Source organism: Cynara cardunculus (genome assembly GCF_001531365.2).
Source record: "Cynara cardunculus var. scolymus isolate 2C chromosome LG 4, CcrdV1, whole genome shotgun sequence".
In the NCBI taxonomy this organism is placed as follows: domain Eukaryota; kingdom Viridiplantae; phylum Streptophyta; class Magnoliopsida; order Asterales; family Asteraceae; genus Cynara; species Cynara cardunculus.
Genome location: NC_037531.1, coordinates 18665584 through 18680922, shown reverse-complemented (window position 1 = coordinate 18680922; position 15339 = coordinate 18665584). Strand labels below are relative to the sequence as shown.

Genomic DNA, 15339 nt, shown 5'->3' with positions numbered 1-15339 from the left:
ATCTTTTTTCATCCAAGACTAGGATTTAGAATATTGATTAACATATCTTTGTTTTACAATATGTTTGTTTCACATACCGCTCAATATCCATCCCGTTTCCATCCATATCCGAGAGTGCTGAGAGAGGGTTAGATAATTACAGATTATCCTAGAGTGTTTAGACCTTGATGTAGTATACCTTGGTATTAATACCATTAGATAACTCTCCCCAACAACTTTTAAGAGGAAAAAAATGAGTATCTAAAATAGTAGACCTTTGTTCTGATACCATTAAATATTTCTTTAAAAATGCCTATAAGAATACAAAGATTTAAACATGTATTAAAAAGCAAAAGTTCAAGTAAAACCATCCCCGAGTTTCATTGGATTTACGTGGAATTTCTTAACTATATTTCACATGGTTTTTTTAATTTTAATTTTGTCTAATTTAGATATATTTTAGCATGTAATTATTAAATCAAGTTCTCTAATCCATAATTGATAGTACATTTGTTTATTTTGTAGTCAAAAAATACAATATTTTAATACACTTTTTCATATAAACAATTTTCTAAATCGGTACTTTTACCCTGATTTAATACGTTTGGATATAGTTGTCACAGTGTATATATATACATATAAATTGGGAATTTGGGTTTCAACTTCATCATCTCCGATCTGCATCTTCTCGCCGGAAATTCATCAGGCACAACTAATTGTTTTCAGGTGTTCGATTTCGAGCTATTCTAGGGCTTCGAATCCTTTCCGTTTTGGTAGGCCATCGTTCATATTTACCACCCAAAAGGAAGGAAATGTTTTCCCCTTTCAGGTGCGTCTATATGTATATATGTATTTGTAAATTAATTTTGCAACGCAAGTCCTATCTGATCTATGCCTCAGTTGATCTATGATTGGATGTATTATGTAAATATTGTATCAGGGTTTTGTGATCTTTCGTTCCGTGGTCAATTAGATCGATGTTTCTGATTGGAGCACTGCTACGATTCGGATTTGTAACTGCTTGGCTGTTTCATCTTGTTGCATGTATGGGGTATGTTGTTTGATTACGTTAATTTCTGGAGTTCTTGTTTCTGGTGATTATTGGTTTTTGTTTATTTACTGATTAGGTTTTGGTTGTGTAACAATATGAATCAATCTGTCTTGTTGAACTTGTGATTGTATATCATCCTGGTAGGGAATTCTAGGAAACAAAAACGAATTCCTGTTAGGGGCTGTTTGGTTGGTTTTGCATAAGTTGGATAAAGCTATATGAGTGGTTAATTTGTCTGTATAGATTACAAAGGTTTTTGTTTAGGACGTTTTTCCAATAGATGGAAGGAGAGTTTTTTTAATTGGGAGGGGCAGGTTTGGAAAAAAACTTGGCTTCTTGCCAAGCCACTTTCTTTATCATTAAGTTACTATCAAACAATTATGTATAGCTAACCAAATAAGTTGTGAGTCTCGTTAAGCTCGTTAAGCTGCCAACAAACAGGCCCTTAGAAAGCCCTAGATCCAGACCTACCAATAAGGTGCGTAACAATGAATTGTAATTCAAGGTACGGTATGGTAAAACTAAGGTGATTTGTGTGTTTGGTATGTGAGACAAGTCGGGACATGAACGTGTGCGACATTGGATTGTGACAAACAAGATTTGAGTGGACAAAATGCGTTTTTTCTGTCCTATCAACATAGGTCGAATAAATATCAGGGAGATGAGACTTGATTCGTAAATTACTAAACTATCTATATCATTCAATATAAAACCTCATACCTTCTGAAATTCTTTCATCCACCTACCTTACTCTCGCCTGTCCGGTCATGTCCAATCCCGTCCCCATACCAAATTTACTACTAATCCAAGTTCTTGAATATGGTCTAGATTAACATGTCTTTCTGATTATTGGTTTTATGGTATGTGCTTCTGATCGCAACTCATTACGTGAAACACAAAAAAAGTAATTATGTTTTAGCTATAAGATTTCTTTTTCCATAAAGATAAAACCGACCTTTTATCATCTTTTGTTGCTTAGAAGTGGCATCAGTTTATAAAGTTGGTATAGCTTCTTTCTACCTTGCTCATACTTATAGTATGCTTGGCTTGTTAAATATGGTTCTTTGGATGAGGGAGTTTTCCTGATGACCACATCATCACATTATGATTATGTTAGTATTCGAGGGAAGTCCTGATGACTATGGTAGAAGGCTAGACGATATGGTAGAATGCTAATAATCCCTCCATCCCAAAATAACTGTCCAATATGAAAAATGCACGCAGTTCCTGAAATATATAATTATTACACTTTTTCATTAACTGAATGACAATTTTTACCCTTAATAACGGGGGAGTAATGAGTTTCTTCATGTCATAGTTTAGGGGAGAGCTGGAAATGAAAAATGCACACAGTTTCCGAAATATATAATTTTTCATTAACTGAATAACAATTTTATCCTGTTATTCTTAATAACAGGGGAGAAATGAATTTCTTCATCTCATAGTTAAGGTATAATTGGAAATGAAAAATGCACACATTTTATGAAATATATAATTATTACACTTTTTCATCAACTGAATGACAATTTTACCCTTAATAACAGGGGGAATAATGAATTTCTTCATCCCATAGTTAAAGGGTAGAATTGGATATGTTAAAATGCACAGAGTTTCTGAAATATAAAATTATTACAGTATTTCATTAATTGAAGGACAAATTACCCTTAATAATAGAGGGAGTAATGAATTTCTTCATCCCCTTGTTAAGGGTAGAATTGGAGATGAAAAATGCACACAGTTTCTGAAATACATAATAATTACACATTTTCATTAACTGAATGACAATTTTACCGTTAATAACAGTGAGAGTAATGAATTTCTTCATCCCATAGTTAAGGGTAGAATTGGAAATGAAAATTGCACAGAGTTTCTGAAATTTATAATTATTACACTTTCATCAACTAAATGACAATTTTACCCTTAATAACAGAGGGAGTAATGAACTTCTTCATCTCATAGTTAAGGGTGGAATTGGAAAGCAGCACTTACTTTTGAAAGTGGACACTTGTTTTTGGGAGGAGAGTCTAACATTCAGGGTAGTCTTGACATGCAGTAGAATATTCAAGTGTTGCAAGATTAATTTATTCAATATGATTCCTTACAGAATTAAGCTCATCTGTAACAGAGCAGTGGCTGTCTTGGATGTGATGCGAAGCACAAACTGATGAAAGGTCAGGAAAGTCAAATCCGCTCGGCATCAAGACCTTCTATGGCGGAGGGCGTCTTGACAAGTAGTAGACTTGATGTGGACAACAGTGCGGTTCATTCTCTCGGAACCATTTCTTCAATCGACACACCCAATCCAACTCTTGATTCTCATGGCATTGGGGACCCGTCACAGGACTTCATAAATCATGGCAAGTTTTTGTTCTGTTGTGTCTTGTCCTGTCCTACAAACCAAATGTGTCCATTCTTATGTCACGCTAAACATGGGACAATGGGTTTTTGTTCTGTCGTATGCTGTGTATCAGACGTATCTGCTAACTTAGGGTTGGATTCTTGTGAGAACAACCTATTTTCATGAGAAGGTGATAAAGCTACAACCTTCACACAGTATAATTAGGGGTGTAAATGAGCCGAGTTGAGTCAAGTAGTAGGTTATTCGAGCTCGGCTCGAAAAAATTATACCAGGCTCGAGCTCGATTCAAGCTCAAATAACTTGTTCAATGTAAGGGTCGAGCTCGAGCTTGAATATTTTTTGAGTAATTGAGCTCGATGCTCGTTTATGGGCTCATACTCGCGATTGATTAACTCGTTAATTGCCTCGTGGTTGATAATTTTTCATATTTTTTTTTGTATTATTTGTGAACATGAGTGTATTTGGCTCGTAAAAGTATATGCTGGAATGGCTCGGCTCGGCTCGAAAAATTTAATCGAGCTTCTGAATGAGCTGAGTCGTACATTGGTTATGAAGCTCGACTTGTTAAGTTAAAGGAGTTCTATTTTGTGTTCGAGATCAACTTGAGCTCTAGAATTATTAAGCTCGAGTAGCTCGTTAAAAGCTCAACTCGTTTACACCCCTAAGTATAATGTAACCTTATTATGAGACCTGTGAATATATTGTGTGGAGGCTACTGCCTTCACACAATATAATGTAAACTTCCGATACACATTTTCAGGTCATGTGGAGGTTACAACCTACACAAAATAGAACACATCATTCATAAAATATAAATGTATCTTCACTTTTTCTCACCTTCTTATGAAAATGAAAATTCTCACTGGTCCCGAGTCTTGATGTAATGTACCAAATATATATGAAGCTTATTGCTCGAAATTTTCTTGTTGCTATCTTGTATTTCTTATTTTTTTAAAGTTACGTAATGGTTGCAGTTACTTTGCTGTAGGTTTTCTTTTCTGGAACCAAAGTAGGCAGCAGTGGGTCGGAAATAAAGGAAAGTCTAACCAAGGAGACCAGCTTCGTGAATCCAGATTGAGGTAACGTTTTCTTTATCGACATATGCATATGTGTAAATGAGTGGGATCGTTTTGCAAAAATTAGTTTTACCAATAAGCATAAACCTTAAGAAAGATATCCACAAGATAACATAAAACATAAGTTTGGTAGATTAATATATATGTGTTTATATATGCATATTCGCTTAAACATATCTAGTAACAAACGGCCACATGGGTACATGTAACATCTTAAATATATGCCATACACTTAACTTAATCTGGTCTTTAGATAAAAGGGTCATTTAAGCTAAACCGTAGGCATGATTCTTTCTACTCTTTTATAGTTACAGCATAAGCTTTTATTTGCCAACACAAATTGGGTAAGCATTTACCGGCAAGCAAAGAGTCTTTCTTTCCTTACCAAGTGAGCAACTCGGTCAAACTCATTTGTCAGTCAGAGTGTATGGTAAATAAAGTCACCTCTTACCACGTAAGCGTCTCTTACCCAGTAAGGGGTTGAGCAATTAGTAACCATTTATGGTCTGTGATACCTTAAATGATTAAATGGATGCATAATCTGATGTATTTAAATTTATTGCTATAGCCTGTATCAGTTTCCTTCTTCGCTTCAGCAATAAAGGATTTTGATCAATCTGATCATAATAACATCCCCCCCCCCCAATGGGGCGGGTGGAAATGTGTTTTTGACCACCATTAATCTTTATATACCAAACAAGCTGAATACATCATAATCTTTTAATAGTAATACCATTACCCGTACCTCAAATCCTGAAAAGAGAAACCTATTCGCGCGCCCAGAAATCTTTAAATCATGAATTAGAATCATGGTATTGAAAGAAACAGGACCATGAAAGGGGTCAAGGATGTGGAGGCTGAAGCATTAGGTGCTTGACTTTGATCGCCTTGAAATATGACACAGATACAGCGGCATGCATACATATAAACCAAAACGAATCTATTTTATCCCCCAAATACACACACACACATATATGTACAGCTGGTATCATGTGAGAACAAGTTTTTTTTAGAGAGAGCAACAAGAACACCTCCAAGTCTTTGGACAACTTGGTTTTTATGATTTGGTGGCTCCAAAAATTGTGAACCTCCATTTGATGGCTCACAAAAAATGGGGATCTTCATCTAAGCTCATCTTCATCTAAGCTCATCTTCATCTTCACGAACTTTCACATATCTTCAAATGGTTAAATTTGTTAAAGTTTCAGTCATAATGATACAAGTAGGTAGATGAAAGCAGACAAACATAGATAAAGGTCTGTGTTCTCCCCAAAAAAGTTGATCTCATATCAAGATTCTAGTTGTAGAAAAGTTTGAAGAAGCATATGGGACCAAATGGTTTCCAGGATGTTCTTCAGTTTGTTCATTTTTTTGGGGGTGTTCTCCTGAACCCCCTCCCTTCTCTCTCTCTCTCTCTCTCTCTATATATATATATATATATATATATATATATATATGCATGGCATCCATCAAGATTCTATTCGTAGAAAAGTTTGAATAAGCATCTGGGTCCATATGTTCTTGATTTGTGGAGTGTCTAATTCTGCAGTTGGAACGAAACGTATGTTAGTTTGCTGGGTAGCAACAAGCCGTTCGCCATGCCTGTTCCTCTCTCCGTAAGCTTCTTCGATCTGTTGGAATTTAGAATTATGATTTAATTATGTGGATGAAGGAAGACATGGTAGTTGAAACTGGCAATGCAGGAAATGGTAGATTTTCTGGTGGATGTGTGGGAGCAAGAAGGAATGTATGATTGAGAAAAGCCTAGCAGGTATGTTAATGTATATAGAAACAAAGAAACCTACTCTCTTCAGTTGTCACCTAAAATAATACTCCATGCTAGTACCACTACCTTCTTATTTCTCATACACTTTTAATATAAAAAATTTATTCAACTTGGGTTTTTTAATTCATTTACTTTTAGCTATGATTTAGGGTCTGTTTACTAAACGTTTTAGTTGTAGAAGCCACCACCGTCACTTGGAACCACATAACTTCATAAAATAAACGTTTTAGCTGTAGGAGCCACCACCGTCACTTGAAACCACATACCCTCGTAAAATAAAAATTAAGGAAGACATTTTATTTTTTCAATTGAATGGTAAAAGACTAGACTATCCCTCACTAACCGGTTTTTTAGGTCAAAAAGATTTATTTAATCGGTTTTGAAAAGTTAAAGAGTTTTTTTTTTTTTTTTTAAATTGTCCAAAAATTTAATTACCCAAAATCAAAAAACCGTTTTTTTGGATTTTTTTTTACCCTTTTTAATTAATAAAAGGTTACCCTTAATCAGAGACAAAGGAATTTTATCCATCTCATAATTGAGATAGATATTTACTTTTGAAGGTGAACATTCAAAAGGATAAATAAAAATAAAAATATGAACGTTTATTTTAGGACGGGAGATATCGCATCATTTTCTTTATTTTTAGCCAAATTAAGTATTATAAATAGTTGGATTCGAGACAAAATTACACAAAGTGAAAAGAGTTTGGTAAAGTAACATCATTTGACCCTTACAGGCAAGATACATCCAACATATTTTAGTCTGATTTATATTCAATACCGTCTCTTTTTACGTTTTCTCTGGTTGATAATTGCCCTCTCTTTACGTCTTCTTCTCCCACAGTCAATACTCAATAGCGGTTCCAGAAATTTCTCCGAACGAGTGCACCTTAGGGTGGGTCCACAAAATTACGGTTTGACCTGGGGAAAGTCGGCGTGATTTGACCAGAGAATAGTCAATTGTGTCGGTTTGGGGAATAAAATACATTTTGTCGAATGGAATTGATCTTCAAAATAAATATATGTTGTCTTGACAATGAGGCAAAAAGAGATGGATTTTAAGACGAATTGGTTCATAGTGTAATGATACTTATAATTGTACTGAGTGCAATTCATTCAACCTAAAAATTAAAAGATAATATTACAAATTTGGTTTCAAGGTATTTAAAGGCACCCATCAAAATCAAGTGAGTGTACCTTTCAGATGTCAAATATTTTCTCTCTTGTAATAATCGGGTGAGCAGGTACATGAGATTCCGCTTCCCTATTAATAGGTCCGCCCTTGCCCCTATTTACTTTTCCTATGGCAATATGCCCCTGTTTTCATCCCCTTGATGTTTCTACGTGACAAATGCTGTTTTCAAGGTCCGCTCCCCTCTTAATATAATTTTAAGAATGTCGGGTGGAACAAAATTTATTTTCTTCCTCATTACGATAGAAATGGAATGATAAAATCTATAGTTGATGGAATTCATGAAATTCAAAATCAAACGTTGGATTGGAATTTGGTCAATAGAATTGATCATTCCAATTTCATCAGATAAACGCCCTCTTAGGGTTTGTTTGTCTAATCAAACTCACAACTTATTTGGTAGCAATACATATGACTGATAGTGACTTAATGATATAAAAAAGTGGCTTATTTAGTAAATTTCAAGGGATAAAACTGTAAGTTTTTTTTCCAAACATCTCAATCCCTATTAAAAAACACGCTCATTTCATTTATTAAAAAATTCTGCCAAACACAAATCTTTCTGATTTATACAAATAGAATATGCATACCACTATTCAAACGGTACTTGATAAAAACCAAACAAACACCCTTCTAAAATTGTAATAAATTAAATAGGTTGTGGAAGGAGGTAGAGTTTTCAAAAAAAAATCAAAGAGAAAACACGAAACTTCTCGTATCATTTCCCTTTTTTATCTTTAATTATTCCACCTACCCTCCTTTATATATTCACCACCACCACCGCCGGCGCCACCACCATAATGGCCTTGTCTCGTTTCAACTTACACAACCTCACTCACACTCAAAGATCACTGCTCAAAACACACACATGGAGCTCTCAACTCCTCCACCACCGTTTCTCCTCCGCCACCACCCACCACCATGAAAAACCAGACACCAAACAGGTTTCCATCTCCGACGACGACTCTACCAACAAACCCAAACTGTTTTCTGCCCATCGGAGATCACTTTGGTCGAAAAACAATCATCGGAATTCTCTCTCTGGTACAAACTTCAATCTCTTAAACTCTAATTTTGGCATGGAAATGAGACGCATCCCGTTTGGGGACAGGGATGATCATATTCCTACACCACCTTCTCTTTTTTTAGAAGGGTGTCCTAGTCATAGCCAGGACTAAGTCCGGTAAATTGTGACGGCAAGAAATCATCACTGATAAACTCAGTGCCTATAATTGTCGTGTACACCTAGAAACCCTTGACAGATGAGATATTTCACCATATCTCTTGATCAATACACCACAACCCTTGTGGTTAACCACCTTTTCTTTCTCATCTAATAATTTCAAGATTTCTTGAAACCAGGATTCGGAACTGCGATGGCGACCATGAACAGACTACTGAATAACTTATCGCCATGGCATCTGATCAGAAGATTGAAACAGAAAGATGAAAGCTATGACATCAAATATCAAATGCCAGGGTTGTCTAAAGATGATGTGAAGATTTCAGTTGAAGATGGGATTTTGTTCATCAGAGGAGAGCATAAAGATTCCGGTGAGGATGAGAATTGGTGGGGCGCCAGTTACAGTTACTATAACACCAGCCTGAGGCTGCCGGAGGATGCGAAAGTGGAGGAGATCACGGCGGAGATGAAAAATGGGGTGTTGCATCTTATCATACCAAAAGATGAGACCAAGAAGAAAGACATCATCAAGGAGGTTCAAGTTGGCTAGTTTTTGTCTATCTATACAGATATAGATACATACAATGTGTGTGTGTACGTATATGTAGAGTAAGGTTCATAGAGAGAAAAGTAATTAAATAAGACAATATTTAAATGGGTCGAATCATATGTGAGTCATCGGTTATGTCTCCAGTACACCCTTCGCAATCATTTTAAAGTCACGTGTGATCTTATACGTAATTCAATTATTTTCGTATTTTTTTATTTGGTTATTGTTCAGGTTTAAACATCCTTTAATATATGTATGTATGTATATAATGTGTGGGTTTTAATACATGAATATGCTACAAAATGGAAACCTAATAAAATATTTGAGCATGAGAAACAAATAAAAATCTATTGTCGATTAGGGTTTATAGAAAACTTAATTAGAATTGATTGACTATAATCAAATATCCAATCGTAACTGGATATCGGATCTAAAATTTTAACATCTAAAATTAATCGGTTGGTTTTTGAATTACAGTCCAACATCCAAAAAATATATATATATATATATATATATTTATATATTCAGGATCAAACACCTACAGATTTATTCATTCGAATAAATATCAATGTAATTAATTATTTAAAAATCGAAAAATCAGTTAAAATTTTCTGCATCTTTCCCTTTTTTACTTTCGTAAGCTTTCATTAATAATTATATATTTAACTATAAGTTAGATGATTTTGGGCAAGTACATTTTATTTTTTATTTTAAATAAATTATCGTACTTATAAAAGTATTTAAAAGGCATTACAAATGGGTCAAGAATCCCTTAGTGTTAGTGGGTCGTGGGCCCACTACATGGATTGCGGCCCAAATTGAAACACTCGTACTAAAAGTATAGTCTTCCAAAATAAGTAATAAGCAAAATAAAATGTAAAATTTCATATACACTTGAAACTTCACAGTAAAACACTATTAATGTAACTTTTATAGTGTTTTTATTGTAAATGTTTCAATTTTTTTACCTTCATAATAATTTACCGTAAAGTTTTAGATGTAAAAATATAGTCATATACATAGACTTGGGATCACGTGAGGCTCATGAAACCATTTTTTTGCACTTGAAACTTCACAGCAAAACGCTATGAAGGTTCGGTTTTTCTTTTTACTTTCACAACATTTTGCTATGAAGTTTCAAGGATAACAAAGTAGTGTCACGGGTATCACGAAAATAGATTGGTCTCGCATGAACCTATCTCTCTCTATATATATATGTGCGCGCGTGTGCGCATTTTTAATCTATATTTGAGAAGAATGTTAGAGAGGAATCTTGCGGCGGGTATCCCAAAAAATGTAAGCATAAAAAGGCCAACAATAAACACTAGTAAAAAGTTGGTGTCTTACATTCCCTCCTAATAATTAGCAAAAAGACAAAAACAACTACTACTGCATGCCCTCCCTTCCATTCACTGCTGGTTAACTGCACCTGGATATCTCACTGCATCTCCCAGAACTCTTTCTTGCTCTATCTGCCACACACTCATCATTATTCAATCAAAACACCAACAATATATACTTAAAGTCTTATATCAGTTAAACTTGAATTATTTTTTTGTCTATATCTGATAAAACGTCCTTCTCTTTTAAAAAATAATCTGATCAAATTATCAACCAAATTACATAATCGAAAATGGTTAAGTAATTACTTGAAACAATTCATGCAGCTTGTTTTTCAGATAACAGTATTCATGTTCAAGCACTTCTAATGCTCTCATACACCTGCATATGTACATAAACATCAATACAAACAAATTCGATCGATCTAATATATAATAACATAAACAAAACAACCACACACACACACACACACATATATATATATATATATATAGTCTATCTTTTTTACAGATCGAATAATTCGTCTAGTTTTTATGTGTTGTTTCATATATAAAACAATACGTGTGAAAATGTAGTGTTTATACAATGCTTGTTAACACCGTTTTTCTTCTACACACAAGATAGTCATGTTAATTTCACATGAACCAAAAAATTCATACAAACTGGTTTTCACGTGTTGTATGTGAAACAACATGCGTAAAAATGCAGTGTTCGTACAATATTGTTTCATATTCGAAACGTTTATTGACTGTTTTTCTGCACGGAAAACAATCTTACTTCAGACAATGTATAAACATTGTGTTTTCACATGTGTTATGTTGTTTCATATACGAAACAACACACATTGAAAACTAGTTTTTAAGTTTATACGATTTATTGAGTTTGTAAATGATTATATATATATATATATAGAAACGTACGCTGGACGATTATTCTGGTCGACGGCGGCTCGAAAAGCAGCACATATGTTTCTAACCCTTTTAGCACCAATGCTTGAACTGCTTCCCATCAACTGGTTCAAATGTATTCCCAGTTTACAGTAATCCCACGTCTCTCTATCCAACCTAATTAATGGTTTCAAATTCAAAAACCCATTAAAACCCATATTCAGAAAACATAAATAAACCCTAAAATCGAATAAATTAATCAACGAAAAATCGAAAGAATCGTTTTACGAACACTAGGTTTCGGAGGTTTCGAAGCTGCTTTTCGGATTCGTGAAAGTAGATGGTGACGACTTCGGAGACGAAGTTGGGAGACGTTTGATCTTGAAGTTGTTGGAGTTGCAGAAACTGTTCGTCGAGAACGCCTTGATGAAAGAGTAACGAAAGTAATCGATTCATATCGGTTCGCAGACGAACTGCACCGAATCCAAGCATCCACAAAGGAACACCCGTTTTGGATCACTTGAAGTTGAATCGAAAATGAAGTTAGTTAAAATGGTGTGTTTTTGTATAGGCTGATGATATCACAAGTGTGAGTTAATGAATTCATGGTGGCATTCTATTTATAGCAAGCAATACTACTGCTTCACTCGCTGGTCACTGCTATATATATATATATATATATATATATATATATATATTATGAGGTGTCAACTTTTAATGTTTGAAAAGGAATTAAGCATTAATTAATGAAAATGAAATTGTTTGGTTTTATACAATGAAGCAAATTGCATGAAAAAACAACGTACTTTAAATTGATTTTTATTTTGAGTAGAGTACTTTCAAAACTTCCATTTTGGTACATAAAATGTAAAGTTTTAAACATTTAAGTACCTTCGACACATCAATATGGTAACTGGTTAATGCTTCAACAGGTTAACTGGGTGTTTAAATGTTTAAAACTTTACATCTTAGGTACTAAAATGAAAGTTTTAGAATACGTTGTCCAAAATATGAACCAAGTTAAAGTACGTTATTTTTCCATGCAATTTGCGCTATATAATATAATGAGTTTATTCTGTTGTAAGTCTAAATTTTCGTTGCAGGTTAAATTGAGAGAACGAAAATTCGTTCAATGTCATTTTTCATTTCCAGCATGAACCAAATAGCCCGGATGAAAAGTAGAGAAAAAAGCTTACTTTTTAGCCACATTCAAAGTTTTTTTCTCACAAAAACCACAAGTCAAGGTTCGCAAGGGATTTCTTTCTTGCGGTTTTCTGACGTTTTTCGACGCATCAAGATGAAAAGTGGATCTACTACATAAATAAATTGAGACACAGTAGTTTGCGGCACTGCAAGGACATACATTGACGATGCAAAAGCCAAACCAAAGTTGCATATTGCGGCACCACAAGCCATTTCGTAGTTTGTGTCACTACAACGACATGTTGCAGCTTACAACACCACAAGAAAAAATGTCTTGCAACATTGACTTGAGGTTTTTTTGGCTATTTTGTGAGAAAAAGATTGGAACCCATGTGGTTATTTATGATGATGGCCCGTAACTTGTTGTATATTGGAAGTGTAGCTATGCAACAAAATGTGAAAACTACTATCATAAGATATTATTTCACATAATTTTTTTCAATCCAAGATTAGAATTTAATATTTTGGTTACCATATGTTTGTTTCATATGTATTCGTTTCATAATCGAAACTTTGTAGTTGTATTTTTAATTTGTTTCACAAACATATTAAAGATGTTCACTTTGTGAAACAAATATATGTTAATCGTCTCTGGCATGTAACTCAGTTGGCAAACGATTGGAAGACTCTGTCAACAAAAGTTGGAGTCATTGTTTGATGGGTTGAGTTCACGTGAGATCAACCTGTTTTCGTGAGACCACTTTTTTACACTTGAAATTTCACAACAAAACGCTGTGAAAGTAACCTTCACAGTGTTTTTGTTGTGAATGTTCGACTTTTTTTTTACCTTCACAGCTTTTTGCTGTGAAATTTGAAATGTAAAGAAGTGGTTTTACGAGTTTCACGCAAACTGGTTGGTCTCATGTAAATTCAACCCGTAGCTACTATGCTTATAAAAGAAATCTAATATTTTGATTTTAAAGCACCCAAACAAATACATTATAAGTATTTGAAATCAACCAAAAATTTAAAAATCCTTCGAAATGGTAAATTCAGCTAAAAACACATTAGATAATTTTACGAACTTTTAATCAACTTTAAAGGAGCACATACTCTGCAAAAATCTCGAATCCGTCATCGAAGACGGCTTAAGATGAAAAAAGATATGCTATAAATTACAATTTAAAAAAAAATTAACATTTATTTATTTATACATTTTTAAATAATTTATTTCGTTATTTTTAATGGAATATTAAAATATTGCTTAATAAAAATAAAGTAGAATAGCTTTACAGAATTTTGTCATCTTATTGCTTGTGTTGATAATGAGTACTAAATAATTTTGATATGAGAATTTGTAATAATTTGAAGGATTTTATAAAATTTATTGAGAATAATGATATAATTAAATATTGATTTTATTATTAAATATCGTATACATTTAACCGAAAAAATTTCTACAGACATTTAATTTCAAAGTTTGTTATTAATAAAGCAGTTGTACTGAAAATGCGGCTAGATTATCTCCTTTTTAGGGAGAGCTAATGTTTGTTGGGTATTTTGGTTTGACATTGCTTCACATCCGAAAAGAAGGGAGATGTGTCTGAGTTAAACTTGAAAATAAAAGGGGTTGTTTGTTTATCTCTTATTAGTTCTATTAAGAGGTAACATCTGAATCGTTAAGAGGTGAATCTTGTTTGGCAAAAAAAAAATATATGTCTCTTAATGGTTCTAAAATCTTCTGAATGATTTTGTATCATGGATCTCTCTTAACCATTAAGCGCCCTAATTTCATTGTAAACAATTATATTTCATTTTGCATTATATCATGAAAGACTCTTAATCATCCTGACCACTTAATAATTTTGCACCAAATCATTCAGCAACTGTCAAACAGCCTCAAAGTCTTTTTTCATTCGTCGGCAATAAATTAAAATCAAGCTCATAAGCTTATTATCTTGAGTCGGGATTCCCCTTTTATGTCCCCATACCTTCTGTGGCGACATGGGGACGAAAAATAGGAAAGAGAATGATAGGGTTTCTCTCGATTGTGGTAGAGAAATACAAAATATTTCTTATCATTTGGGAGTCTCCGAATTTATGGAATTTTACAATCTCTCGTATTTTCTCTTTTGGAGAATTTTTTTGAAAAATCTGTTGGAGTAAAAAAATTGTCCAAAATCTTCTTTTTTCTTCATTTCAAATAATCTCTTGAACGTGTTTTAAATTTTAGAATATTAATTAATATAACCATTTTCAGATGTTAATTTTATCTCTTAGTCAATTTTTTTCAAAATTACCAAAATGTCACTAGGTTCGTAAGTGGCAGGTCCATAGTTTACGGAAGGGTTAAAGTGTTAAAAAAAAAATAAGTTTCTAAACCACGTCCGCAAGTGCGGGGACAAAAATTGTAAATTTGATCCAACACCTCCGCTTGGGATGTGTTATCGTGGACCTAAATTAATTTTACAAATATGGTCTCTGCACTTTATTCAAAAAATAAAAAAATTACACTTTGACTATTCCGTAAATGCATACCTCTCACTTGTAGACCTATTGTCATTTTGATAATTTTAGGAGAAAAATAACTAAAAGGTAAAAACACAAGCTGAAAATGGTTATTTTAATTAATTTTCTTTTAATTTTGTGTCATGATATTATTTTTATTAAAAAGAACTACTTAGTAATAGCTTTGCTAATTATTGTAGATTTTTTTTTTTATAATTTTGATTTAGTAAGACTTCCATTTTAAAATAAATATCTATATTATTATTATAGTTTTCCCCAAAATAA

General features: G+C 33.5%; 3 protein-coding genes across 6 annotated transcripts; 2 read left to right on the top strand and 1 right to left on the bottom strand.

Annotated features, from left to right (window-relative positions):
- The first annotated feature begins 626 nt into the window (after positions 1–626).
- On the top strand, positions 627–7614 carry LOC112511450. Of its 4 annotated transcripts, XM_025117071.1 has the most exons (7): positions 630–808; positions 920–1030; positions 3161–3387; positions 4378–4468; positions 6015–6081; positions 6169–6236; positions 7095–7614. In XM_025117071.1, the coding sequence occupies exons 2-6, from the start codon at positions 957–959 to the stop codon at positions 6220–6222; spliced, it is 513 nt and encodes a 170-aa protein (XP_024972839.1). In that variant the 5' UTR covers positions 630–808; positions 920–956; the 3' UTR covers positions 6223–6236; positions 7095–7614. The 4 variants fall into 4 exon arrangements, with proteins under 4 accessions (XP_024972840.1, XP_024972839.1, XP_024972838.1 ...); XM_025117072.1 differs by lacking the exon at positions 7095–7614 and having other exon boundaries at positions 627–808; positions 3156–3387; positions 6169–6360; XM_025117070.1 differs by lacking the exon at positions 7095–7614 and having other exon boundaries at positions 6169–6360.
- A 595-nt stretch (positions 7615–8209) lies between these two features.
- On the top strand, positions 8210–9351 carry LOC112511449 (26.5 kDa heat shock protein, mitochondrial). The gene is made up of 2 exons (XM_025117069.1): positions 8210–8486; positions 8805–9351. The coding sequence occupies exons 1-2, from the start codon at positions 8243–8245 to the stop codon at positions 9173–9175; spliced, it is 615 nt and encodes a 204-aa protein (XP_024972837.1). The 5' UTR covers positions 8210–8242; the 3' UTR covers positions 9176–9351.
- A 1213-nt stretch (positions 9352–10564) lies between these two features.
- On the bottom strand, positions 10565–11960 carry LOC112511845 (pseudo histidine-containing phosphotransfer protein 6). Its single transcript, XM_025117658.1, has 4 exons — positions 11696–11960; positions 11437–11580; positions 10825–10897; positions 10565–10647 (listed from the first exon to the last, which is right to left on the bottom strand). The coding sequence occupies exons 1-4, from the start codon at positions 11893–11895 to the stop codon at positions 10585–10587; spliced, it is 480 nt and encodes a 159-aa protein (XP_024973426.1). The 5' UTR covers positions 11896–11960; the 3' UTR covers positions 10565–10584.
- Positions 11961–15339: the final 3379 nt, after the last annotated feature.